General features: G+C 37.9%; 1 protein-coding gene across 4 annotated transcripts in view; it reads right to left on the minus strand.

Moving 5' to 3' along the window:
* The window catches only part of elavl2 (ELAV like neuron-specific RNA binding protein 2), a 93,157-nt gene that overhangs the window by 40,328 nt on the left and 26,696 nt on the right, over window positions 1-26,133 (minus strand). For 2 of the 4 annotated variants that reach the window (XM_072590371.1, XM_072590362.1), the window contains exons 2-3: window positions 19,481-19,571; window positions 15,744-15,999 (exon numbers count right to left, since the gene is read on the minus strand). In XM_072590371.1, coding sequence (XP_072446472.1) covers window positions 15,744-15,999; window positions 19,481-19,552 — 328 coding nt within the window. In that variant the 5' untranslated portion in view covers window positions 19,553-19,571. Of the gene's footprint in view, window positions 1-15,743; window positions 16,000-19,480; window positions 19,572-26,133 lie in introns of those variants that run through there. The other 2 variants (XM_072590353.1, XM_072590380.1) reach the window with 2 other exon arrangements.

A 26,133-nucleotide genomic window follows, 5' to 3' on the forward strand; every position in this document is an offset into this window, starting at 1 on the left:
AATCTGGTAAATCTTTGTTGCACCGCCTCCATTGCTCTGCTATCCTTCCTGAGGCCAAAACTGCACACACTACACCAGGTGTGATCTTACCAATGCCCTGTACAAATACAGCAAGACCATCCCACTCCTGCATTTAACATTGGTGCCTGTTAGGAAGGAAGCTCCAGTATTTTGATACAAAAGGGAAAGAAAGGCAATATTTCCCAGTGCACGGAAGTTATTTGAATCAATTAGATCTGGTGAATTCTGGTGCCCCAACTGTAGGAAGGGGTTGTGGAACTTGAAAGGGTTCGGAAATTGACTCAGGTTGCTAGGTTGAAAGTTTGAGCTACAGAGTAAATAGGCTGGAAATATTTTTTCCTGGAGAGTTAGAGGCTGAGGGGTGACCTTAGAACTTTATAAAATCTGAGGGGCATGCATACAGCAGATAGGTTATATTTTCCCTGGGGTAGTTGAGTCTAAAACTAGAGGAAAGAGGTTTAAAGGTGAGAGAAAAGAAATGAGTGCAATGGAGATCAGCAACATATGGGCAGGGAAAGCAAGAACACAGCACAGCAATACTGAAAGGTGGAACCAAACATACCAGAGGGCTGTAGGACATCAGCTATATACCACAGGGGGCACCTGACAACTGAAAATAGCAGCTAAATACAAAGTACACCACCACACAAAAAAAATGCAAGTGATTCCAAGCTACTGAAAAATTCCATTGTGTACACACGAGACTGGACAGTTACTGTGTCAAACTTGCCAACAAGTTTGAGAATGGTTCAGGATGTTCTTGACAAGGAGTCCCATTAAAAAAACCTACAGCTCTGAACCTCAACAGCAAATGCTAGAAACACTATGGTACTTGAGTGCTGCCTAAAATGCAAAACAAGGGACTGTGACAGATGGAAGAACAGAAAGAACAGGCACATTGAGTTATGAAAAATAACACTTATGACACAAAGGGAAGACTTAATACTGAAATTTCTAGGTAATTTTATGGTACAGCAAAATTTGACAAGCATAGTAACAGAAATTGATCTTAAAATCAGATTTAATATTCTATTAATCCAAGCAAACGGTTTCTAGTTCCAAGCAAAATGGTCAGAATACCGGCAATTAGGAAGGTACATCAAATCAGAACACTGGGCATAAACAACTTTAGCATGCTGGGGATTTACTTTAAATTCTACTTAAGTTAGGTCAGGTGATCTGTTCTGCAGTTTGCCTAAGCCTGGGATGCTTTGATTATTAGACAAAGACTTGGATTGTTTTAGTTAGGTGGTGGCATTTACACAGAACTGAAGCATCAAACTCATTTTACAGGTTAACAAGCTGAACTTGCAGAAAAGGAGTTGAAGGTACCAGGTTGATTGAATAAGTGGACCTGTTGCACTCAGAGGGGGGAAATGGAAGAATCGGCATCAAGGATGGGCAATTAGAATTCCAATTTAAGTAGAAGATGCACGTGTGACATCACTATGAAGGAAAGGAATGTCATTTTGACATGAAGAAAAAGCAGTTAGCAGAAAAAAAAAGGCCATTTAGTTTTGGAAGCTACCAAAGCCAGATGTTAAAAGATGACGGTTGCAAAGGAGGTGTGTCATGTAGGTTTCTACAGATTACAGGGGATTTATTCTGGGCGATGGGCATATTAAGTACAATCAGAACAGACATCACTGCTAGTGGAGAACTCCGAACATAAATACGAATGAGGGTCAGAGTTACCACTCAATGGAACAGGATTATGGAAGCTGCTGGGTTGAGGAGGGGGTGCTTTTAGGACTAATTCAGTGAGTAGCATGGTGTATGACAACTAAAGGAATTACTTTCTGTAGGTAGCTTGCACTTTTAAGTACTAGTGCTTTTTATTATTTGCTACAGTAGCAAAAGTGGTTTTAGCCCTTAACTGGAAAGTCAAATTCTCAAGTTTGTCTCAGTATACTATAGGATTTGTTTAGATCGATTTACCTCTGAATCCCATGAAAAAACTCCATTTCAAATACATAAGCAAATAGCACGTAAAACATACTGAAAATAAAATGGGTACTTTCAGCAAAGCACAAGCAAATAGTGTAACCAGAAAATGTTTATTTCAGCCAATATATAGGGACCTGAGCTTATCTAGAATAAAAATCACAGCTGAAACAGAACTAAAAAGGTAATACCAAAATGGTAGCAAAGTGCCATTAGGGTGGAGATTCGTAAAAATCCGAAATTAAGTTGTGTTGCGACAAGTCAAGAACCTTAAAAGATGGTTAACTTACTGCATCAAGAAATATTTCAAGTCTTTTATTTTAAATAACTTTCCAACATGCAGGTGATTCGGATATAATGCAATAGCTCCCTTCTCATGTGATCTCACTAAAATCACAACAGCTGTGCCATTTAAACTAATGGGGCCAGAATGACTTTATAGCCAATACAGGCAAGTTTGGGTTCTATAAATAACAGATTTAAATTCTATCACATTAAAGCCAATTCACATTGAAGAAAGTAGTTTTTTGGTAGGCACCTTAATTACACAAGGAGGTAACAACTTAGTCTACATAAAAAATCCCCACAAGCCTTAAAACCTTGCCCCAGAGAGACAAACTATTCCAACCATCAAATAAGTTGAAGTTAAGCTTCTTGCTGTTAACAGGTGATGTGTCCAACTGGCTTGGGATCTAGTAAAGTCAGACCTCAAAACATATTTGAGTAAAAATAACCTGGTTACTCACTGTAGAAGTGCCTTTTTTTGGAAGGAGCACATCTGATCACATTGAACATTTTCATGTTCAAAACAGAGGTACAGTTTTACTCATGCATACAATATAAAGTTTGGAAAAAAAAAACTCTACCAGTATCATACCAAAGCTGCCAGCCTTGAAGTAGTAACCTTTCTGGCTGAAAGTTTTAAATTTTTTTAAAGGTTTTACATTTGCATATTGAAATCCACCCAAACTGAAATGAGATTCAACATTGGAAAAAAATTTTAAAGCATCAACACTACTTGAAACTTAAAATTTTCAATTATTTTCCCCTCAAGGCACAGGTTGTGGAGTCATTCAATACATCAAAATAAGTATTCACACATTTTGAGGACACCCAAAAGTACATCAAGATAAAATTAAAAATCACAACACCAGGTTGAGTCCAACAAGTTTATTTGGACGCCCTAGCTTTCAGAGTGCTGCTCCTTCATCAGGTGGGTGTGGCTCTGAAAGCAGGGTTTCCAAATACACCTGCTGGACTAAATCTGGTGAGATTTTCAGTTTTTTCCCACCCCAGTCTAACACCTTCACCTCCAAATTACATCAACATAATACAAATGCAAACCATCCATAAGCAAAAGGCAGTTAGTTAACTGAACAAGGGTCCGCTTTCCCCCATAATTGGAGAAAAAGATTCTCCAAGTCACAAACACAATACTCTAGTAAATTATGTTGGATATAGCAACACAGTCAAATTAAAACTGCTCAAACCAATCTTAATGAAACTACAGGAGAGAGGATTGGAAACAAAGATAAATCTCAACAGCTACTACTCAGCGAGCAAAACAAGGGAAAGTCAACGCTCTTTATGTAGAGGGTAAGCCTTCATCCACTGCCTGGAGTTATTAGAAGTGTGATATGATATTTTTGGGACAACTTGCAGTCTCAAGTGTTCTATCCAAAGAAAAAAAATGCAAGGACTGTAAGCAACAGTCCTCCTCAAGTTGCAAAACCGTTCAAATTAGATTCCCTACAGCATGGAAACAGACCCTTCGGCCCATCAAGTCCACACCGATCCTCTGAAGAGTAACCCACCCAGACCCATTTCCTTCTGACTAATGCATCTAACACTACAGGCAATTTAGCTTGACCAATTCACCTAAGCTGCACAGGGAGAACACACAAACTCCACAGAGACAGCTGCCTGAGGCTGGATTTGAACCTTGGTCCCTGGTGCTGAGGGGCAACAGTGCTAACCACAGACAGTGCTGCCCCTTCAGATGAAGGCTGAATTATAATACTGACTTGAATCGCTCATTAACAAGGTTTTTGTAACTACAGAAGAACCTTGATTATCCAAATTTCAGATTATCAAATGGTGATTGAGGTCCTAGAAAACAGTTACAGAGGTAAGTGCATTTTATTTACCTGAACTGAAGAACATGTGAAAACACTGGCAAAAACACAAGCAGCTCAAGCATCAGAGACTGGATGTGTTGTGTGTCATGATTGTAATAGACCTTTGCAGAAGGGCATGTTTTACATTACTGTAGAGGTACTCCTGTCATTTTACTGGCCATTAATTTAAAATAGCCAAGAACGTAAACACATGAGAGGCAGTGTTTCAGTCTTTCCACGGGGAGACAGAATTCCCAGAAACTGAAATGCTGTTGAGATTGTAGAAGCTGTTTGGCACTTGGTTTAACGCGGCCTTCACCACTCCTTGCCAAATGATAACTACTGCTGAATTTTTAAAACGTTTTCTCGTGTTATCATTGTTTTATTTGTTAATGTGAAATCTGTGTCCCTTTGCGCACAGTACATTATAGATTTAAATAAATTCTCCAGTAGAGCACAGCATTTGATAAACAAGGGAAGCAGCCATGCTTAAGGGAAAATTAGTTATCCAAAATTACCCAAATAAAATAGTGCCCGCCCATCTTGGTCAGATAATAGAGGTTCCACTGTACCTGAACTCAATTGGCACCTACTTTTGTTGAAGTGAACTGCTCAGCTAAGATGAAGCTGGTATTGACACACTCAGTCTTTGTTTTGTGAACCCTTCCCAGTTTGGCCAAAGGGCCATGCGATAGTTACCAATTCACAGACTAATGGTAGGATTTGAGCATGTTAAGAGGAGTGCATATTATATTGGAAAAGTGCCCTCTTTTAGATGTGATGCTAAGGCACATTCCAGCATACTATTTAAATGAAATGTTCTGCAAGCACACCAAATTCAAAACGGACAGCAGTCTCATTAACTGTTTGTGGGACCTTGCTATGCAGTTGGGTTGCTTGTAACTGCACTGCTAAAGTCAGCTGAAGTAGTATACAAAATCTACATTAATAGTACCAAAAGAATGGATAATAGCAAACATTGTTCCTTTGTTTAATGGGAGTAGAGACAACCATGGTAAGTGAGCCTTACTTTGATTGTGGGTAAAGTGTTGGAAAGGATAACAAATAGGATTTACAATTATATCAAAAGGAATACGTTGATTAGGGATAGCCAACACCATTTTGCGAAGGGTAGGTCATGCCTCACAAACCTGGAGATCTTTAAAATAGCGACCAAACAGGTGAATGAGGGACAAGCAGTTGATGTGGTGCATGTGGATTTCAATAAGGTGTTTGATAAGGTTCCCCACGGTAGGCTATTGCACAAAATATGGAGATATGGGATTGAGGGCATTATTTAGCAGTTTGCAACAGAAATTGGCTACCTGAAAGACAACAGAGGGTGGTGATTGATGGGAAATATTCATCCTTAAGTTCAGTTACTAGTGGTATACCGCAAAGATCTTTTTGGGCCCTTCTGCAGTCTGTCATGTTTATAAACAAACTGGTTGAGGACGTAGAAGGAGGGATTAGTAAATTTGCAAACGACACTAAGGTCAGTACAGTTGTGGATAGTGCCGAAGGATGTTATAGGTTACAGAGAGACATAGATAAGCTGCAGTGCTGAGCTGAGGGGTGGCAAATGAAGTTTAATGTGGGGAAAAAAAGTGAGGTGATTCATTTTAGAAAGTAACAAATACACAGTACTGGGCGAATGTTAAGGTTCTTGGTAGTGTAGATGAACAGAGATCTGTGTTCATGTACATAGATCCCTCAAAGTTGCCACCCAGATTGATAGGGTTGTTAAGGCAGCATACAGTGTGTTAGCTTTTATCAGAGGGATTGAGTTTCAGAGCCATGAGGTCATTTTGCAGCTTTACAAAAAACTTTAGCATGCCACACTGACTATGGTGTGCAGTTCTAGTCACTACATTATAGGAAAGATGTGGAAACTGTGGAAAGGGTTCAGAGGAGATTTACTAGGATGTTGCCCAATTATGGAGGGAAGGTCTTACAAGGAAAGGTTCAAGACTTGAGGCTGTTTAAGAGAAGGTTGAGGGGTGACTTAATTGAGACACACAAGATAACCAGAGTGTTAGATAGGGTGAACAGTGAGCGCCTTTTTCCTCAGATGGTGATGGCTAGCATGAGGGGCATAGCTTCAAATTGAGGGGTAATAGATGTAGGACAGATGTCAAACGTAGTTTCTATACTCAGTAGCAGAGGCGTGGAACACTGCCTGCAACAGCTGTGGACTCGCAAACTTTATGGGCATTTAAATGGTCATTGGATAGGCATATGGATGAGAATGGAAAAAGTGTAGGTTAGATAGGCTTCTGATCAGTTTCATAGGGTTCACAATATTGAGTGCTGAAGGGCCTGTACTGCACTGTAATGCTCTATGTTCTACAGAACTATGTCCCAGAAACACTATTTGGAAGTGTTTGCCATTTGCCAACTATGTTCTCTACATACTCTAGAAGTAGACAAACTATTTCAGGACACCAATAAGTCCAAGCCTAAAACAGACAACACTTCCCATTTTGAAGCAATTCCAAGTACGTAAAAGCTTCTTATGGATTTTGATCCATGATTAAGTCTAGACAAATCCTTACCTGCAGCACTCGTGCCTAAACTGGGCCAATCTTGAAATCTAAGTTTAGTTTTAATTCATGCACCACCCCAGATTTTACTGAGTATCCCAGTTTAGGATGCCAGTGGTACCACTTACCAACACCTGAACATTTCAAGATACACCATCTTAAAACACTTAAAAATTGAACGGCATGTAAATGGACCCTTCAGTCCAACCAGTTCATTCAAACCATAATCCTAATCCATACTAGTCCCAGCTATCTACGCTTGGTCCATACCCCAAACATTAATGTACTTAAATGTCTTTTAAAATGTTTTAATTGCATCCACATTCATCAGTTTCTGTGGAAGGTCATTCCACACACTAGCCACTTTAAACAAATTGGTAACCCCCTACCCCCCCAACAAAACCCCCATCTATAAATCTCTCTCCAGTCACTTAAAAATATGCTCCTGGTCTTATATCTCCTGGCTTCTTAGGATCATAGATGTGACAGTAATATTAAATATATTACACACTCCCCTACCAAAATTTACAACATTTTGGTATGTTAATGCACAATGAAAAAATAAAATTACTTAAAAGAATGCAAGGTTATAATTAATTAGTGATTCACTGCAAGATCGATATCAATGTATTCCTAATCTTTAGTGTCAGAGTGCATTTTACCAGGCTACTGTGTCATCATACCCTCTAAACTGCTAGAGGGTGACTGACAAACCTAAATATTGGACTTCTCCCACAAAGATTTTCTTATCGAGGCAAACAGGTTAGGAGCAGGATTGCAACATTTGTCCATGCTGCAACCTTTCCTCAAGATGAGCTCTTCATAAGAATGAATCAAATAAACTTTCTCTGCATTGCTTCAAATGTAATTAAGCCTCTTATCTAATGAACTCAAACAGGACTACTAATGCGGTTTCAATGCTCTTCCTAACTGTAGAAAAGCTGCATTTTACTCCCTTGTAAGGAACATCTAATTTACCTTCTTTTTTCAGCTCCTATATCTACATATGAACTCAATACTCATACCAGAACACCCACATACAACCCTGTGGTGTACTACAGAAGGAAACCTGTAAATGTTCTTTTGTTTTAATTATGCTTCTTTGCTGCTCTACCAGTAGACACTTCCATATTTTCTCATGCACCATGACTAAAGGCATAGGAGACAAACCATTCAGCCCATAAAGTCTCTTCCGACATTCAACGAGATCTTGAAATGATCTGAATAACCCTTAACCCACGATTTTCTGCCGAGATTTAATCCTAATGTAAAATATATTAACAACTTACACACCCCTCAACTCACTGCTATCCATGTGCATGTCCAGTCGCTTAAATGTCCCCAATGACTCCGCTTCCACCACCACAGCTGGCAATACATTCCATGCATTATCCTTATCCCAACAGCCCTTTATTCCCTGACTGATAAATCTCTCAGCCTTTAATATTCTCAATGTCTCCACCATAAAACAATTACAGATTCACAAGCCTCTAAGAAACCCTTTTATTCTGAGAATGCTCCTTCTGGTCTTATACCCTCTCAAAAAGGAGAATCCACCTTTCCATGTTACCAAGTCCCTTAAGAATCTTCTATTTCAATAATGTCACCTCATTCTTGCTGTTCTAGTATGTACAGTTTCTGCATGTTCTATTCTCTGAAATAAAGGCCAACATTCCATTTACTTTGTGGATTCTAGTTTTCATATTTAAGAGGACTCCCAAATTTTCTGTAGTTCTTTTCCATTGAAAAGACATTCAGCTAGGAAATAGGGAAAGTAGGCCATGCAACAACCCCTTGTACCTGCTCCTCTATTCAATATCATGGGTGTTCTGTGGCCTAGCTCCATGTGCCCATATCCCTGATACCTCCAGTGAACCCTCAGGTAGCCAGTGTGGTACCTTATCAAGCACTTTCTGAAAAACAAAATGGATTATATTCAAAGCTTCCCCTTCATCAATCCTGCTCATTATCTACTCCAAAAATTCATGTAAATTTGTCAGACATTATTTCCTCTTCATGAAGTCACACAGACTGTGCTTGCTAGTACTATTTTTGAATGTCATTACATCATATATAATGGACTAACTTTCACAACAATGAATATTAAGCTAAAGGTACACAGTTACCTGTTCTTTTTCTTGCTTTGTTATTTAAGGGTGTTGCATTGGCAGTTTCCCTCATCCTCTGGGCTTTTCTAGAATCTAAAAATTTGTATCTGCAGAATTTCTGCCCACAATCCTGACACAAAGCTAGTCCTTGTTTGAAAAAAAAACTTCCTTTTCTCAAGGATACTGCATCCTTGGTTTCCACATATTCAGTCCCTTCATCCAAGCCAAGCTTTCTAAGTATTGGAGGTCTCAGCACTATGTATATTTATATACAGCCTTACTAGTTACAAAGTGTACATTTAACATTGATAGTCATGCTTGTTTTTGTAACGCAAACCTAACCAGTTAAATCCCAAAACTCTGTCCACCTCCACACAAGGTACAGCTTGGGGAAGAATCAATTCTAGCCTGCTTCAGTTATTATAAAAGGAATGAGAAATGGCAGAGCTTGTGCCACAACAGAAGCACATCAGATTCCAGATCAAATAAGTGCATGTTCAAATCACATCTGTCATGGGCTTTACTGCATCCAAAGTTTACTGATTTCCTAGCAGTTCGTTATAGGGGGCCAGTTAGAATTTAATCTTTATCAAGAAAATTGCTATTTCTGCGCCTTCGAATCGACAAATATTCAATGTCACATACTGGGTAGCAAAATAGCTCAGTGTTTGATATAGCTACCTCACAGCATCAGGGACCCAGGTTCGATTCCACCCCGAGCCACTGTATGTGGAGTTTGCATTCTCCACATGTCCATGTGGGTTTCCACCAGGTGCTCCCGTTTCCTCCCATAGCTCAAAGATGTGCAAGCTAAGTGGATTAGCCATAGGAAATACAGGGATGAGGTGGGACACTCCAGTAGGACAAATGGTCTGCTTCCACACTAGGGATTCTGAAATGTTTCATGCAGATTGCTTCAAAAAAGTCCATCCTTTCATAATTAAGCTTTAAAAAGGTCTTTAGCTAAACTACTGACAAGTGTGCAACACAGGCTTTCAACCAAACATAGACTTTCCTGCTCCACGGGTGCTTCCCCAGCACCACTCCAATCTTGACTGAAATACGAATACTCTATTCTTCTCACTTGTACGATTATTCAAAGCAAATTTGCAATGTGTTGCATTGTTGTCAAATTCTAGAGGCCTTTACACAACTTTCACGTTACAGGCCTCCATGAGAGAAACATTTCAAATTCAAATATCCACAATATATGGTATGCAACTCGTATATCAATGAACAGTTATATTGGCAACTGGACATTGGGCCCAATCAACTTGTTGCTTCGTGTCCGTATGATAGAAGGTAGAGGCAGAATCAACAGTTTCTAGTTTCACTTTACCAATCTTTTCAAATATCTAGGTATGGGCCTACTTTAAAAACACAGCACTGCAGAAACAAAGTCCCACTTTAACCAAGAAATAAAAGTTGCACGAAAAGCCTGATGCACATATGCTGCAAATCAATGTTCATAAAGAAAACATATTTTAACTCCTTTTAAGTGAAGGAAAATCTTGGTAATTAAGCTTTAAGTAGTCTTTCAGCAAATGAAAAAAAAGAGTGTCCAGGGCACTCTTGCCAATTAGATACAACATTGGTGGTAGAAGGCTGCTTCTCAGACTGGAGGAGTATGACCAGCAGCATTCCAAAGGGATTGATTCCCTGTCCTCTCAGACAGAGAGATGTACAGCATGGAAACAGACCCTTTGGTCCAACCCGTCCATGCCGACCAAATATTCCAATCCAATCTAGTCCAACCTGCCAGCACCCGGCCCATATCCCTCCAAACCTCTCCTAATCATATACCCATCCAAATGCCTCAAATGTTGCAACTGTATCAGCCTCCACCACATCCTTTGGAAGCTCATTTTATACATATACCACTCTAAAAAGGTTGCCCCTTAGGTCTCTTTTAGATCTTTCCCCTCTCACCCTAAACCTATGCCCTCTAGTTCTGGACTCCCTAACCCCAGGGAAAAGGCTTTGTCTATTTATCCTATCCACACCCCTCAATTTTGAAAACAACAGATGATTTGGATGAGTATAGAAGCCATGGTTAGTAAGTTTACAGACAATACCAAAATTAGTGGCATAGTAAACAGTGAAAGTTTTTTTTATTAGAAAGGGATCTTGAACAACTGGGTCAACAGGCAGAAAAATGGCAGATGTAGTTCAATCAAGGTTTGCATTTGGTACAACAAACAGATAGGATTTACAATTAATGGTAGGTCCTTGGCTAGTCTTGTAAAAACAGGGAAACCTAGGAGTTCAGGTACATAATTCTTTGAGGTTTGTGCCACAGACAGGGTGGTTAAAAAGGCATTTAGCATGCTTGCCTTCAATGTCCAGACCTTGAGTAAAGAAAGGAAGTCATGTTGAGGTTATACAGGACATTGAGGCCACTTCTGTTAGGGTATTAAGCTGGAGAGAGTCCATAAGAAAACAAGAGATTGTCCAAAAAACGATTTTCTACCAACAAGGGTTTCCCAAGTATGGAAAGGTTGGAACCTTTTTCACTGGAGCATAGGCAGTTGGTACGTGATCCTATACATTTAAAATCAGAGGGGTACAGACATGATTAAATGGTAGGCTTCTTTTCCCGAGGATGGGGGAGCTTTCTTTAAAGAAAAAAGGAGAGAGATTTAGCAAAAGACACGAGGGGCTGTGTTTTCTCCCCCCAAAGAGTTCACGTTTGGAATGAACTTCCTAAGGAAGTGATGGATGCAGGCATAGTGACATTTAAAAAGACTTGGATGGATACATGAATAGGAAAGGTTTGGAGGGATAGGGGCCAGAACCAGGCAGGTGGGACAAGATTAGTTTGGGATTATGGTCAGCATAGACTGGTTGGACCAAAAAGTTTGTTTCTATGCTGTATAACTCCAACATAGCTAGTATCACCTGAGCAGCAGTCAGGCTGAGAAATAGTAACAAAGGTCTTGGGCTCAGTTGATCACAAATTGTGCAAAGACAGGGAAAAAAAATCAATAAATATCAGCTGTGCAGTGTCAGAAGAGATGGCGTCAAAAAGGGAAAAGAATGAAATGGGAAAAGCAATGTACAAGTTGAATCATGCATAGTAGCAATTAATATTTAATGTTATAAAATGAAAAATGACAATTTCCAAGCCTCCTTCCCCCCCCCCCCCCCCCACCCCCCACCATCCCATGAAAAAAATGCACAACCAGAACAAGCAGGACAAAATAATGAAAACAAGAAACTGCACCATGGGGCATCCTGGTTTTAGGCTCTACAGAAACAAAGGTGTGGAAAGGTTTATGTCAAGGCAGCACAGGCTTAAATAGCTAAAATTTAAATAGGAATGGCATGATATCGAAAATTCACTTAAAATGGTCTGCAAAGTATTAAGATTGAGCTATGCAAGTATAGCAACAGTACAAACTATTAATCCTGCCCCAATTACTTATTAAATCTATAAAAAAAAGTCAAACATTAAAACTGTGCCTCATTAAAAAAAGTGCACAAATGACAATACTTTGAAGTGTAGCTTAAAAAAAAATCAAGAATGCTAAGACTTCAGAAACAGAAATTAGATCACAATTCAGCAAGTGTAAATTTAACAGCATCAAGTCAAAGCATGGAAACAGACCATTCTGTCCAACCAGTCCATGCAAACCATAATTACAAACTAGACTAGCCCCACCTGCCTGCACTTGGCCCATATCCCTTCAAAATATTTCCCATTCATGTACTTATCCAAACGTCTTCTGCACGATTTATTGTAGGCACATCCACTACTTCCTCAAACTTCATTCCATATATGCAAAACAAATTGCCTCATGTCTAAATTTTTCTCTTCTCATCTTAAAAATATGCCCCAAGTCTTGAAATTTCTCATCCTGGGGAGAAAAAAAACTTTCTATCCTCATTTTATAAACTTCTATAGGGTCACCTTTCATCCTCCTCTCCAGTGAAAAAAAAAAGTCCCAGCCTATCCAGCCTCCTCATAACTCAAACCCTCCATTCCAAGCAATATCCTGCTAAATCTCTTCTGAACACTCTCCAGCTTAATAATAGGGCAACCAGAACTGGAACACAGTACTCCAGGAGGCTTCATCAACATCCTGTACAACCTCAACATGACATCCCAGCTCCTCTACTCAAAAAAGGTTCAGCAATGAAGGCAAGCATGCTAAATGCCTTAATTATATACCTGAACCCCTAGGTCCCTGTTCTACAACACCCTAGGCCCTACTTTTAATTCTACAAGTTTTTTGCCCTACATCACCAAAATGTAATATCTCTCATTCTTCCAAATTAAACTCCATTTACCACTCTTCAGCACATTGATCCAATTGATTAAGCTATTTGTACTCAATCCTCTTTACTGCCCACTACACCAATTTTGGTATCACAGACAAATTTACTAACCATGCGCTATATTCTCATCTAATTCACTTGTAAATTAGAAACAGAAGTGGACCAGCACTGATCCCTGTGGAAAACCACTGGTCACAGGTTTCCAGTGAGAAAAACAACCCTCTACAGTCTCCTGTTAAACAAATTTTGTATCCAATTGGCAAGCTCACCCCCAATCCATTGTGATCTAACTTTACTAATTAGTCTACCATGTGGAACCTTGCCAAAGGCTTTACTGAAGTCCAAGTAAACAATGTCTATCACTCTGCCCTCAATCTTCATTACTTCATCAAAAAACTCAAACAAGTTTCAGATATTTCCCTCACAGAAAACCATGCTGGCTATCCCCAATTATTCCTCTCCAAATGCATATTTGTCAGGACCAAAGTCAGACTCAGAAGTCTATAAGTCCCAGGCTGCTTCTTAAATCCCTTCAACAAAGGCACATTAGGCACACTCTAATCATTCAGCACCTCACACGTATTAATAGGTGAATCAAATACATTTTGTTCAAGAGCCCCACAATTTCCCCCCCAAACTCCTCTCAAAATCCTGGGATACACTAGATCAGGTCCTGGAGATTTTTCCACATTTACATTTTCTATGACCTTCAAGACAAATGAGGAACAGTAATAGGATCTAGACGGCGCACACAAAAAAAACTTACAAAGTGGCGTGAGACAAGTTCATAAGTTGACAAGACAAAAGGTGGAGTATAAAACCAGGAAGTTATGCTCAAATTTGTCTGAAAAAGTTCAGTGATTAGGATTCTGCTAGGGTAACATATCCAAAAATAGGCTCATGCTTTGGAAAGGATGCGAAAGAGTTTTACTTGAATAGTACTAAGGATGAGAAACTTTAGCTAAAGGAGCTCTTGGCCCTGGAATCTCAACCCAATATTCTCACTTGCTGGGGAAGCTAAACAACTGAGGCAGTCAGCTCAAATTGCTGTGCCATAACTGTAGCCCAACAGCCTGCTCCAACAACAAAGTAAATATTGATCCTTCTGAAGCGGGGGAAGAGGCATAACAAATTTATTCACAAAAAAAGTGAATTACTAGACAGTAACCTGACAGCTTTGAGTGAGAAAATTAGTGTAGTGTAATCATTAGAGAGAAGTACTAGAGAAACTGAACAGCCTAAAATCCATGTCCTAAATTCTAATATTTTTGAGATAGGTGTGCTGGTTTTCCAAAACAATTCCAGTTGTGCGCAAGCTCACAAATGTAGCGATATTAAAGAAAAGGAGAGAAAAGGAAAGTAGACTTCCAGCAGTTGAGAAAGTGCTGAAATAAAAAATGAAATATTAATACACAAATGTCAACATGGTTTTGTGAAAGTGACCAAGTTGATGACAAAGATTAACCCTGATCATAATAAATGGCAAGAACGGAACTATGCTCTGCTAAAAAAACTCAAGTACTTTGCTCAAGGTGCACTGCATAAATCTACAAATCCAGATGGCCCCCAAGGTCAATATCCGCAGCTTGTTTTGCCTGTAATTGCGAAGTATCAGAATTGAATTACTTCCATTCCTAAAAACAATTTTCGATTGAGTTGACATTTACTTTGCATCATGTGAAATCACGAGAATTTAAATCTTTTGAAATGACTCCATTACAGGCTCCAAACAAAAAAAAATGTTGAAGGGCTACTTGTTAGAGCTTTAAAATTAAAAAGATTTTCATAGCGTTGATATAGAACGCATTTCTATAACCAGGGCCAATGAATATAACAATCACCAGTAAAGCAAATGGAAATATGCATTAGAATACTGTACTTCCTGTCACAGGAACACATGATCAGAACAGGTTACGTTTTAAAGGAAAATAAGAAAAAGTAACCTGCAGGCTGTTAGGGGGTGATTAATGTTAGAAGCAGCACACTTAGGACGTAAAGCACCCAGATCTACCTAATCAAATGGCCTGTTCCTGTGCTGTATGCTCTATGTTATGTTCTCAGAAAACAGAAAGCAATGGGAAGATTTAATAGGAGACAAACTAAGGGTTTAGACAGTGAATAGTGGAAAAACTTTCCCATTGGCATACAGGCTGGTAGTCAAAAAGATACATAACTAAGTGACAAGAGAACCAAATGCAACTTGAGATAAACACATTGCATGGCGTTAACCAGACTATACTTTAGAAAAATGAAATAGAAATTTCCCAAAGGCTAATTAAATATTTTAGTTAATTTCAGGGTTTTGAGAAATTATAGTTGAAAGAATTAATTGGATAGCTTTTTAAACAGACAGTTTCCATCAATGTAGGACTCAACCTGTGATTTTTGACATCAGCTTGCAATAGCTCTACAATAGTAGCTCTACAGGCAATAGTATAACTATCCTATTGTAAACAGCTGTAATCGTAACTTGTTACAACAAAAAAGCAACAGAAGTGAATTTTTTTTTAAAATGGAAGAACCACCACTATGGGCCAAATGGCCTCGCTCTGTACTATGATTCTGATAAAATAACTGGCAAATAGCATCAAAAGCCTCAGGCTAGTATGCACCCAAATAGGAGACATTGCTGCAGAAAGAAAAGCCTACAAACATCCTACAAGTATATGTTGAGTTAACAAGCAGCTACAACACTGAAGCAAACAGAATAAAAACTCTCAAGTGTGAGATACCTGTTATTTTGTCCCGTACAAGTTTGCAGGATTCTATTTCACCAATGCTGCCAAACAGGCTTTTCAGCTCTTCTTGTGTCATGTTTTGAGGCAAGTAGTTGACTATCAAGTTGGTTTTGCTGTCCTCTGGCATGGTGTTACTGTCAACAGGTGATGAGCAGTTGTTTGTGCCAGTGTTGGTGTTTGAAGGACCATTTGTTGTATTGTTACAAGTTGGACCATTTGACAGTTGTGTTTCCATGGCAGCAATTACCTGCTATAAAAGAAAGATAAATAAACTGTTACTCCTTTGAATTCTTTTACAAGTCATTGAACGTAGCCTAATTAGTCTTGTGGCTTTCTCAGAAATGGCAACATGACATTTAAAAATTTTAGGAAAGTTACAAGTTAAGCCCCAAACTTGCAGGCTAATAGAGCTTTGAAAAGCTGGAGAAAGATAAAGTGACATTTTCATCTACACTTTGGGAAAATTGGTTGTAATTCAACATGTATCGAATGTCAAATCCATTCCCTGATTCACTTTTACAACAAACAGGTTCCCAAAAGTTCAATTTAAAATTCAATCCACATTGGAGGTAATCGTGTAGGAATAAAAGTAAATATGATTTGATAGTGATATAATAAGTTGAATTGCCCAAGTCATCTATACTGAGCCATAAATTTGCACTACCTTTGTCATCTCCATCCTGGATATTCAATTTAGTAGGCCAGCCAATTGAGCGGATGAGGGCAAGTTTAAAAGAAACAGGTGAAAAAAAAATGAAGTGAATCAATCTGCCATTCTACAAAAAGCAGAATTCTCTCACTGGTGAGAAATAAACTCACATGGAGCAAAGAAATTGGGATGTTCAGTTTGATAAAAGCAACGCTGGTGAGCGGATACCAAAAATAAAACCAAAAATGCATTATTCAGCTTTCTCTCATGGAAGATATGCCATCCCACTGTACAAAACGAAAAAGTTTTTGGGACTGAAAGACCATTCATTTTTGAAACTTTGCTCCCTGATGGATAACTTTAGCATAGTTATGGGTCAGGTTACAGTAGACTTCTTGTAATCAAGTCTTTAAGCATTTATGACCCAATTAACCTGTAAGTCAGTGTGGAACATAACTTGAAGTTTTGGCATGTTGAAAGCAATAAGCACAATACAAGAATGCAACAAGCAAAATGTCAAAGTTACATATTTATAAAATGTAATAACTTTACAATTCTGTAACTTGAGTTTACTATTTAGGACTACCAAGCTTAACTTATCAAATAGCAAGAAACTTGTGTCCTGTAGCTATTATCTCACTGTTAAAACAGCTTCACAGGTGAAGCTTCCAACTCTTCACTTATTTAAAATTAGTTTGCAATTCATGTTTCAACTATACTGCATGATCACAAACCATTAGACATTTACATCCACAGCTACCAGACCAATGCCATCTGGTGGTGGAGCACTGCTGTTTGTTGCAGACTATGACAAACTGCCATTAATAAAAATATTTAATGACTGATTTTGCTGAAAACCAACTGGGATGTGCATAATGATCACAATAGCATTTACATGTTGTATGCCAACTGTCTATTTTGAAGTCAAAATTAATTCAACATACTGCACACATCAAGCTAAACTAGGAAAAACCATTTACTTCGAGTAAGCTGCACCAGAGTTCCAAGGTAAACCAGAGATCATTTCAATTTCCTTAAAGTAATTTCCATTGATTAGGACAAAAACCATTAGCTGGTGATAAATTTAGAAACATCTGAAAAGCACAAAATTAAATTCATTATGCTTGGTACCTTTTACTGGATATCTTCATCCACCATATCTAGTAAACTAACTCTGCTGAGCAGAAAGCAGATTTGTCAGTTCACCTTTAGTCTGGTAATATCTCTTGCCCCTTTCCTTCTGCACTTAGCCTTACCCCACTCCAAAAAGGCCTTTTTCTAAGTTGAATTGAGACTTTATCCTTAAAGGACACTAGACAAATTACAACTTGAAAGCAAACTCTCAGTCACGCTTGTACAGATCAGGGAGTTATAGAATTTCTCCATCGAAGATATATATTGATGAGGATGGGGGGGATGAAACAGAGGGGTAGGAACAGGTTGGTTCAACTCAGTTCAATACACAAGCAGCTCTCAATCATTGACCCTTCATTTCTTCCTGTCCAAGTCATATACTTTGCTACCAGATGGATGCAGACACGTTAATGTTTCAGACACAGGGAAACAGCTATCAATTGTCTGTACTTGCAGACAAGCAGGCTCTGCACACAAACTACTGCAATCACTCAATTACAAAAATTGGAAGTGATTTGCCTTTTCTGGTAAATGTAGCTTCTTGACTTCAAATACTTAAATTTGCCCAACTTGCCTCTTTGGGCTGTCATCCGCTGTGGAAAGCTTCTTTCAGCAGCACTCCAAGCTAACATTTAGAAATCAAACTGTGCATTTCAGATGCTAGATGCGTACACCATCTAATCTTCACCATTCTATTTATCCTTTGAGCTTATGCTAGCTGTATCACAGCACTGAATGTTCCACAAAATGCAGCATCAATACAGAACACCAAATAGGGCAGTCTTGAAACAAGCAGGAAATATGCAATTAAACAAAACTGAGCACCTGCTACATGTTCTGATAAGGACCCTTACAGAAAACAGGAGTAGGGATGTGACAGTGAATGCTGAGCTCAGAAAGAAGTTGGTATTCCAAAACTGGTTCAGCCTAGCAGTCAGATACAACAACTTTGGAACCAAGGTTAAGGGAGGGGGCAGAATAATCTAATAAGAACTTCAAGTATTTTACATTTTGGTAGTTTCACACAAGTATTCTGTTCAAGCACAAATGCCAAGTTCACAGTACACCAGCCAAGTACGTACTTAATGAAAATTCTGTTCAATGAGTATCCCTATACTGCATAAACGATCTGTTTAAAAATAAGTTTGAGGCGTGGCATTCAAACAATAGAAAAATTTTTTTAAATCAGCACACCATTAGCGAATTTGGGGACAGTCCTTATAGTTTGAAATTTTTGCTATCTCAGAATTACAAGAGAAAAGAAAAGAATGAATTGTCAAAACAAGTGTAGAGCACTTGCAAGAAAGGAACAAGCTCAGCATTTTTTGCAAAGTTTTGTCCAAGTATTTTAAGATATCTGTAATGACAGGTCTATAATCAATTTACATTTGCATGCGGAAATACAGAGTTAGGTCAGAATTCCAGTGAACAGTTGCATTCACCTATGCACTTTGCAGAGCAATGACTTTCTATCCAACCAGCATTTTCTCTTTTTGATAGGGATCACTATACATCATGCAAGTAAATTTGCATTTGAGCCACCACATACACTGAATCTTACAATTCAGATTTAGTGGATATGAGGGACAAAGGGGTGGATCAACTGGTATTAGGATGAAATTTTCTACTCAGATGCCATTTGCAGAGGGTAATAGCTGTTAAAACACGTGCACCGCTACAGCAGACATAATACAACAAATCCACTTTCAGTAAATACTTTTATATACAAGCTTTATTAGACCATACCAAAAATAATTGCATTGGCTTCACTTAGTTATTTTTTGTAGATAAAGACTTGCTGTTTCAAAAGAACCAAGTATTTCTGAATCAATTTCATTTTTACAAGGGTACAGGACCTATAATATGCATTTTATAGGTTTTTGGTATGGCCTCCAAAGAAAAAAGAAAACTTAAGTCACTACTGAATTTAAAGAAAAGTCCCACAGACCCCAGTCCAAGGCTCTGCAGCCCACGAACCACTTCTAAGCAGAGTAGCCACATCACACAGTCTGACTGCCATGTTAGTTTGGAGTTGCCGTCTGCAATATGGACACAAAAGAGTACCGTATGTTAGATTAACAATATAATGCAACAAATCAGTTTACAATGCCTTATGTATATTCAGAGCATGTCCATGCAGTTTGAGCTCAACAATGAGGCAATTCCAACCTAATCTTGTTCGAAAATAATTAAATATGGATGACAATTCTCCATGCATAAAAATTAGTGTAATGAATTGGCTATTGGAAGTGAAGGGATATTGTCAGATGTGGAAGATTGACAAAATTGCAGACAGATTCTGCAATTTTTGAAATCAACATATTGAGAACTACATATAAAATAGTAAGCCCAATATTCTACTTCCACACAGACAAGCCAGCTTGGGGGATGCAGAAGCAGATTTCAGCCATGTCTAAATCAGAAGTGTCTAAATGCAAAGATATTAACACATGCTGCAAATTTTTAATTCAGGTTGGACTCAAGTAGACTTTTTCCTAAACAAGAGGCTTTCAGCATTTTATCATGCACACGACCATCTGATTTTTTAAATTAAAACTAGAAAGTGTTTCAGATGCACAGGGTTCAAAAACTGGAACCAAGTGAATCTCTAGAATACAGCTAGAAAGCAGGAGCTCCCCTCTTCTCACATACCAACTAGACACTGCCATATTTGGAAACAATCGATGACCAAATTAATTAAAATCGAGCTAATTTGTTGTGCGAACCGTGCTTGTTACATTTTCATATCAACACTAACCACTCCACACTTGGTAGCCTTTCAAAAAATTTCAACTGGAGACCATTTGTTTAAAATCCAGGTTACACCTTAACTTCATAAGTTCACAACTAAAGCCCAGTTATTCAGTGTAACATACTAAACATTTGGAATTGTTCAGAATTTCAAAATACATTGTGCTATCAAGCAATACTTCATCATAGCTCATGAACTTCATTAAAATTGTGATTAATTACTGTTTTAGACAGTCACACTGAACATAGCTAAAAGGCAACTTTGTATTATCCCAAACATGCTCATATTCTTCACTATACTGAAGAGGTGATACAAGGCTGCAACTTTAACATCACAAAGCATATATATGCATTTTCCATAAGCAAACAAGCATTCAAGAATTTAGCCCATCTACCATTAAACAATAGATCACCACTGCACAACGTTTGCTTGTGATTCTGATGAGTGCCCAAGCAATGGACACCTAAAAATACTTAAGGGTTACAGTGCAGATACCAGCTTGGACCACTTGATTCAACACAATGAGCAGAAACAGACACTTTTCTGCACACAACTTTAAACTCGTTACCAATTAGTTCAATAAAGAGGCACCATTTAATTGAAAGTAAAGGGTTTCTTTTGAAAACAAAATCAATGTTCAGAAACTCTGATGAGTGTTGTGCTATGTGCAAGTTCCTGAAATTAACAAAAAACTTAAAAACATTAATGTAGAGTTTCCAAAGACCTAAACAAGTAGACTTTTTCAGGGGGGGGGTGGGGGTAATCAGCCTCAACACTTTGAACTTCATGCTATTAAAGTTCTTAATAATCATTTCAATCCATTTTATCTCAGGATTTACAATTTTAAGACAGGGTGCATTATGCACAATTAAACATAGCACTGAAACCTTCACAAGGCAAACAATAGTCAAAAAAACCTCAAATTTCATCCTTCGACTAAATAGTTTTAGGATGTAAAATAGAAAGCATTTGAGCAGTTAAATTCTAAATGTTGGACATACCCACAAAATACAAACTTCAGTGTGTGGCAGGGGGAATGAATAAAAAAAAGTGCCCAAGAATGCTTACTGGGTGCCACATTATATAGAATTTATAAACCCAAATGAATTGGCAAGAATTTGGCAGGAAGAACAAACAGATTTAAACTCAGACAATAGAATCCTACAGCTCAGAGGGATCTCTGCCCTTGCACATGCAATTATCAAATTAATATGCAGGATCATCAAGTGGTGAGGAAACCAAATGCAATGGAAAAATATTGAGTATTGGGAGAGGTCTTGCTACAACTCTAGAGTATTGTGGAATCTGCACAATACCATATAAAGTTTGCCTTCAAGGACAATACAAGGAAGCAATTCAGAGAAAGTTTCCTAGATAAGAGGTCATTTTACAAAAAAAAATGTACAAGTTGGGTCATTGAGGTTGACAGGAATGGAAAGGCTAAAATTATTTAAAATAGATTGTCAAGCTTGACAGTATACACTGAGGAAATCTAGAAATATGAAAGTTTTAAAATAAAGGCTCTCTAGCCAAGAATTGGATATTGCCCCCCCCCCCCGGGTCCTGATTCATTGGAAGTCCTCACCCTGCAAGTACAGCGGAGATAGATGAGTCTCACTGCTTCAAGGCAGAGTTAGATTTTGATAAATGAGTCAAAGGTTACAACCTGGGGTGGCAGGAAGGAAAGTAGAATTGAGACCATAATCAGATCAACCACAAAATCTCAGCCAAAGTAGACTCATTTGGCCAAATAGTCTGGTCTTGCTACTGTATTACTTTTACCTAACTACTTATATCAAGATCAATTTGCAACCAGAATTTCTAACTTGTGCAGGGAGGGTTAAACTTTGACTTACAACCTGGTACAACAGATTAAAGCTCCTGACTTGACAATTTCAAGATGCCCAAGTTTATTTCCATCTCCACACAATACTCCTGGCTCCCCAGCATGATTAAATAATTTTTGCAGATTACAGTCCACTGTCCCAAAAGATTTGCAATTTTATTTAAACTGAACCTTTGAACTAATTCCATCCATTTGAAGATCAATATATGCAGATTGTTAATGCGCTCAGATTGGATGGAACCTTGTGACAGTTCAACTTGTAAACAATTGGTTTCTGCCCATTTGCTAGCAAAAATACAAATTTAGATTGGCAACTATTTGTAGTGCATTTCATGACATTCATCCAGCCCAGAGTCAACAGCTACATGTGCTGCATAAAGTCAGCAAAGTTTTAATCCCTCTCCTCCCATACAAAGCTATTGCAGCACCACACAACTTCCAAATTACTTAAAATCACTCCTGGTTCTGTGGTCCCACCCCATAAGATTCAAAACAGGGAGAAATCTGACCACTTGCTTCACCCAACTGCATGGATCAAGCTTTAACTGGTGAGAAAGAAAAAGTCTACTAGACAAAAAGTCTGATTTCAAAGTCAGGAAAGCAAATGTTATTAAACAAGTTTAGGGGGGAAAGTGGGGTGGAGTAAGGAAGCTGAAAATTGAGAATACATCAAAAAACGCCTAAACAACATTGTGCATTTTGGATAAGATTTGATCAGTTTTTTTTTTAAAAAAATCAACCTTTATACAAAAGTTAAATAAAATGAATTATGGCTTATGACGAATGCCACACTTTAATGCCATAGATGGAACAGATGGACCTGAAAGCAACAGTCACCTAATTCAACCAGTTAGTTTGATTTAATTATCCATCCTGAAGTGTCAGTAAATACATTCTACAGGTTGATAATTTTATTGATTAGATGTCAGCACCACTAGATATCTAAAAAATAAATTTGTAACAGTTCATTTTCACATTGCACCAGGAAATTTCCCCACTATCTATACAGGAGTTAGCTGCTTAGCCTTTACTCCACTAGGCACAGATTGCAGTTGAGGGTTATTAGTCCAAAAAGTTACCACCAGCATTACATTTGCCAGCAGGACTTAAAATCAATTCACAATTGCATACAGCTTGAAATGGCTAGGATATTGACAGGGCATTGACAAGTTTGACTACTAGCCCTGAAATGAATTGTTTTGTGAATGAAGAAAATTTCTTGTCTATTACATTCACAAGAATTCAAGCATGAAAAAAAACTTAATTCTGATCAAGCTCCTTCATACATGTTTCATTATGTTCTGTCCAGAACTAAAAAAAGGGAGACTTGGCTTAAGGAATTTAGAAACCAAATCAGGAGCAGGCATAAGAATCCAAATAGTCATCCTTAATTTTCTAATTTACTGTCCAGAACCATTTCTTCAGTTACATGGCTACAAACACTAACAACATGCCCCAACTTTAAAATTGTACAAATAAATGTTAAACAACTAAAAGAATTTTAAGTATACCACTACACCCGTATTTTGCTTTTGTCTCATCATCTTGCCATGCAGATCGGTAACCAAATACCCAAAATGTTTATTTAATCAAATAATGCCGTTAGCCACATCTGACTGTTGCACACAATTTGTTGGAGTACTGTTGCTTGTAAGCCCTGGACAATACTGGAGAAACTCATTAAAATAGGTTGTACTCAAGATACATTTTACTTTAACTTTTCCTTTTGATATTTGATCAAATTAATTCATCTTCAATCAACATACCTGAACAGCAAGTGACAACATAAACATATGAAATCTCAAACCTGGTCACAATATGTAGGAACTTGGGCGATGTTCTCCAACCCTCTACTTTACACTTACACCTCTTCCATCTTACCCCATTTCCATACACTCAACCACATAATTTCTTGGTCCACTTCATTAAAAGCCTAATGAGAGACTTCAATTATAATTCATACTGAGCATCAGTTTTTTTTCCTCCCAAATAGCTTAGCTGCAAATGTTTCACAACAATGAAAAAAAGGTATGCTGCTTGTAGACGCAGTTTTGCACTTGCTACAGCTTCCAAAGCAATCAGTTTAAAATAGACTAGGTAAAAACAATGACTGCAGATGCTGGAAAACAGATTCTGGAGTAGTGGTGCTGGAAGAGCACAGCAGTTCAGGCAGCATCCGAGGAGCAGCGAAATCAACGTTTCGGGCAAAAGGGCTTTTGCCCGAAACGTCGATTTCGCAGTTTAAAATAGACTATCACTCAACTATTTTAAGAAAAAAGCTGACCTTTTTCCAAAAAGAAAATGCTCTAGAAATCCCTGTAACCAATCCAAAAGGCTGCAAAGACAAAGTATTTGACTCTAAAAGCAGCATGCATCACAACTGCCCTCCTGCTCAAACCCAGAGGTCCATTATGGATAACTAAGTATTTTATCTGACTAGCTCAGTCACAATTTTCTGGTAAAAAAACGAACATCCATTCTTCCCAAACAGCTGCTACAGTTGGGACCCATATTCAATGATTAGTTATATAAAAAGTGGCACATGTGGCATCGATGAGACAACAAGCCTCCATAATAATACCAATGAACAACTTGAGTGGGATGTCAGGATCAACTGCAAAGAAAAGGATGTCTTTAAAGCAATGCTCCAAACTCTATTTAACCAATAACCCATTTTGGGCAATGCAGAACAATGTTCTTAGTCATATGTGACTCACTGTCAAGGACTAAAATTATTGATTTAAAACAGAATTGATAATGCCAAAGCTTGCAAGCTTAGTTATAAATTTACATGTTAACAAAAGCAACTTTACCACCTATTCAGTTTTCAAGCACTTGCACTAGGAAACAATAATTAAAAGTAACAAGAAACCTTCTCCGTATCAACTCTCAAAACTCTCTCAAATGGTTTTAAAAACACTTTCTTGGAACAATTCCACAGTTTAAGATTAGTCAACAAATTAAGCCATTGGACAAGTTTGTCAAGCAGAGGTATTAGTCTTGACAGACAAAAATCCAACCTTTACCACAAAACCGCATCACCACACCCAAAATAGCTTATTACACTAAATCTAGGATTCAGCAACACTAGTCCCTCTTAAAACCGGAATGGATGTAGAGGTATACAGCAGATGTATGCCTACAATACCAATTGCACTTGTTTGCACACTATCCATGCCAGTTAGTTAGTAGTTGTCTAGCAAGTAAATTCAGCAATCTAAATTAGGACAATGTTCTTATTTGTACAACAAACTAAACTTTAATTCAAAGTAAGAAACTTTTTATTTTTGACACCATCTAGCTCACATTCAGGCAATTTGAATTCAACTTTGGCATCAATTGTATTGCACATACAACCATAAAAATTAAATCTGGAGAGAATGGGACTAATGTTTACGAAATGAATGCCCAAGCTGTGGTAACTTATAATATATCTATTACTCAGTTATTTTACTAACCAAATAAATACTTTTTAATCACACTAATCTTGTAATACCTTGAACCTTCATAGTTCTATATTCTTGGTCAAAACTGACTAAGTGCTTCGCTTTGAGTGGATACAGATGAAGAGGATGAAAAGAGAAATGCACTTTGATTTATTCAGCTTCAAATTTAAAAACCCAACAGCAGTAGATAGTTGAGGGATAATTGAGGAAAAAGCAAAAAAGGTAACTCAACTTGAGTCAACATCTTGAGTCCTGACCTTTACTTTCAACTTAGTTGAAAACAGAATTCCAAACCAATAAAAATCTCAAAATTCTTGACACTTTGAATATTATTCCTAAAGTTCAGTTTACCATTATGGAAGTAAGATTGAAAAATGCATGCTTAATCAAATTATTATGCCTACCTTTTCATCAAAAGGAATTACACTGAACAATTTCAAGAATCAAACTAATCCAAGTTTCCTAAAATGGGCTGGATACCTTACAAGTCAAAATGCCAAGTGCAGTAAAACCTGTCATAAATATAAAACTAAGGGAATGTTTTAAATATTAGACTA

This window comes from Chiloscyllium punctatum, chromosome 2 (genome assembly GCF_047496795.1).
Source record: "Chiloscyllium punctatum isolate Juve2018m chromosome 2, sChiPun1.3, whole genome shotgun sequence".
Classification (NCBI taxonomy): domain Eukaryota; kingdom Metazoa; phylum Chordata; class Chondrichthyes; order Orectolobiformes; family Hemiscylliidae; genus Chiloscyllium; species Chiloscyllium punctatum.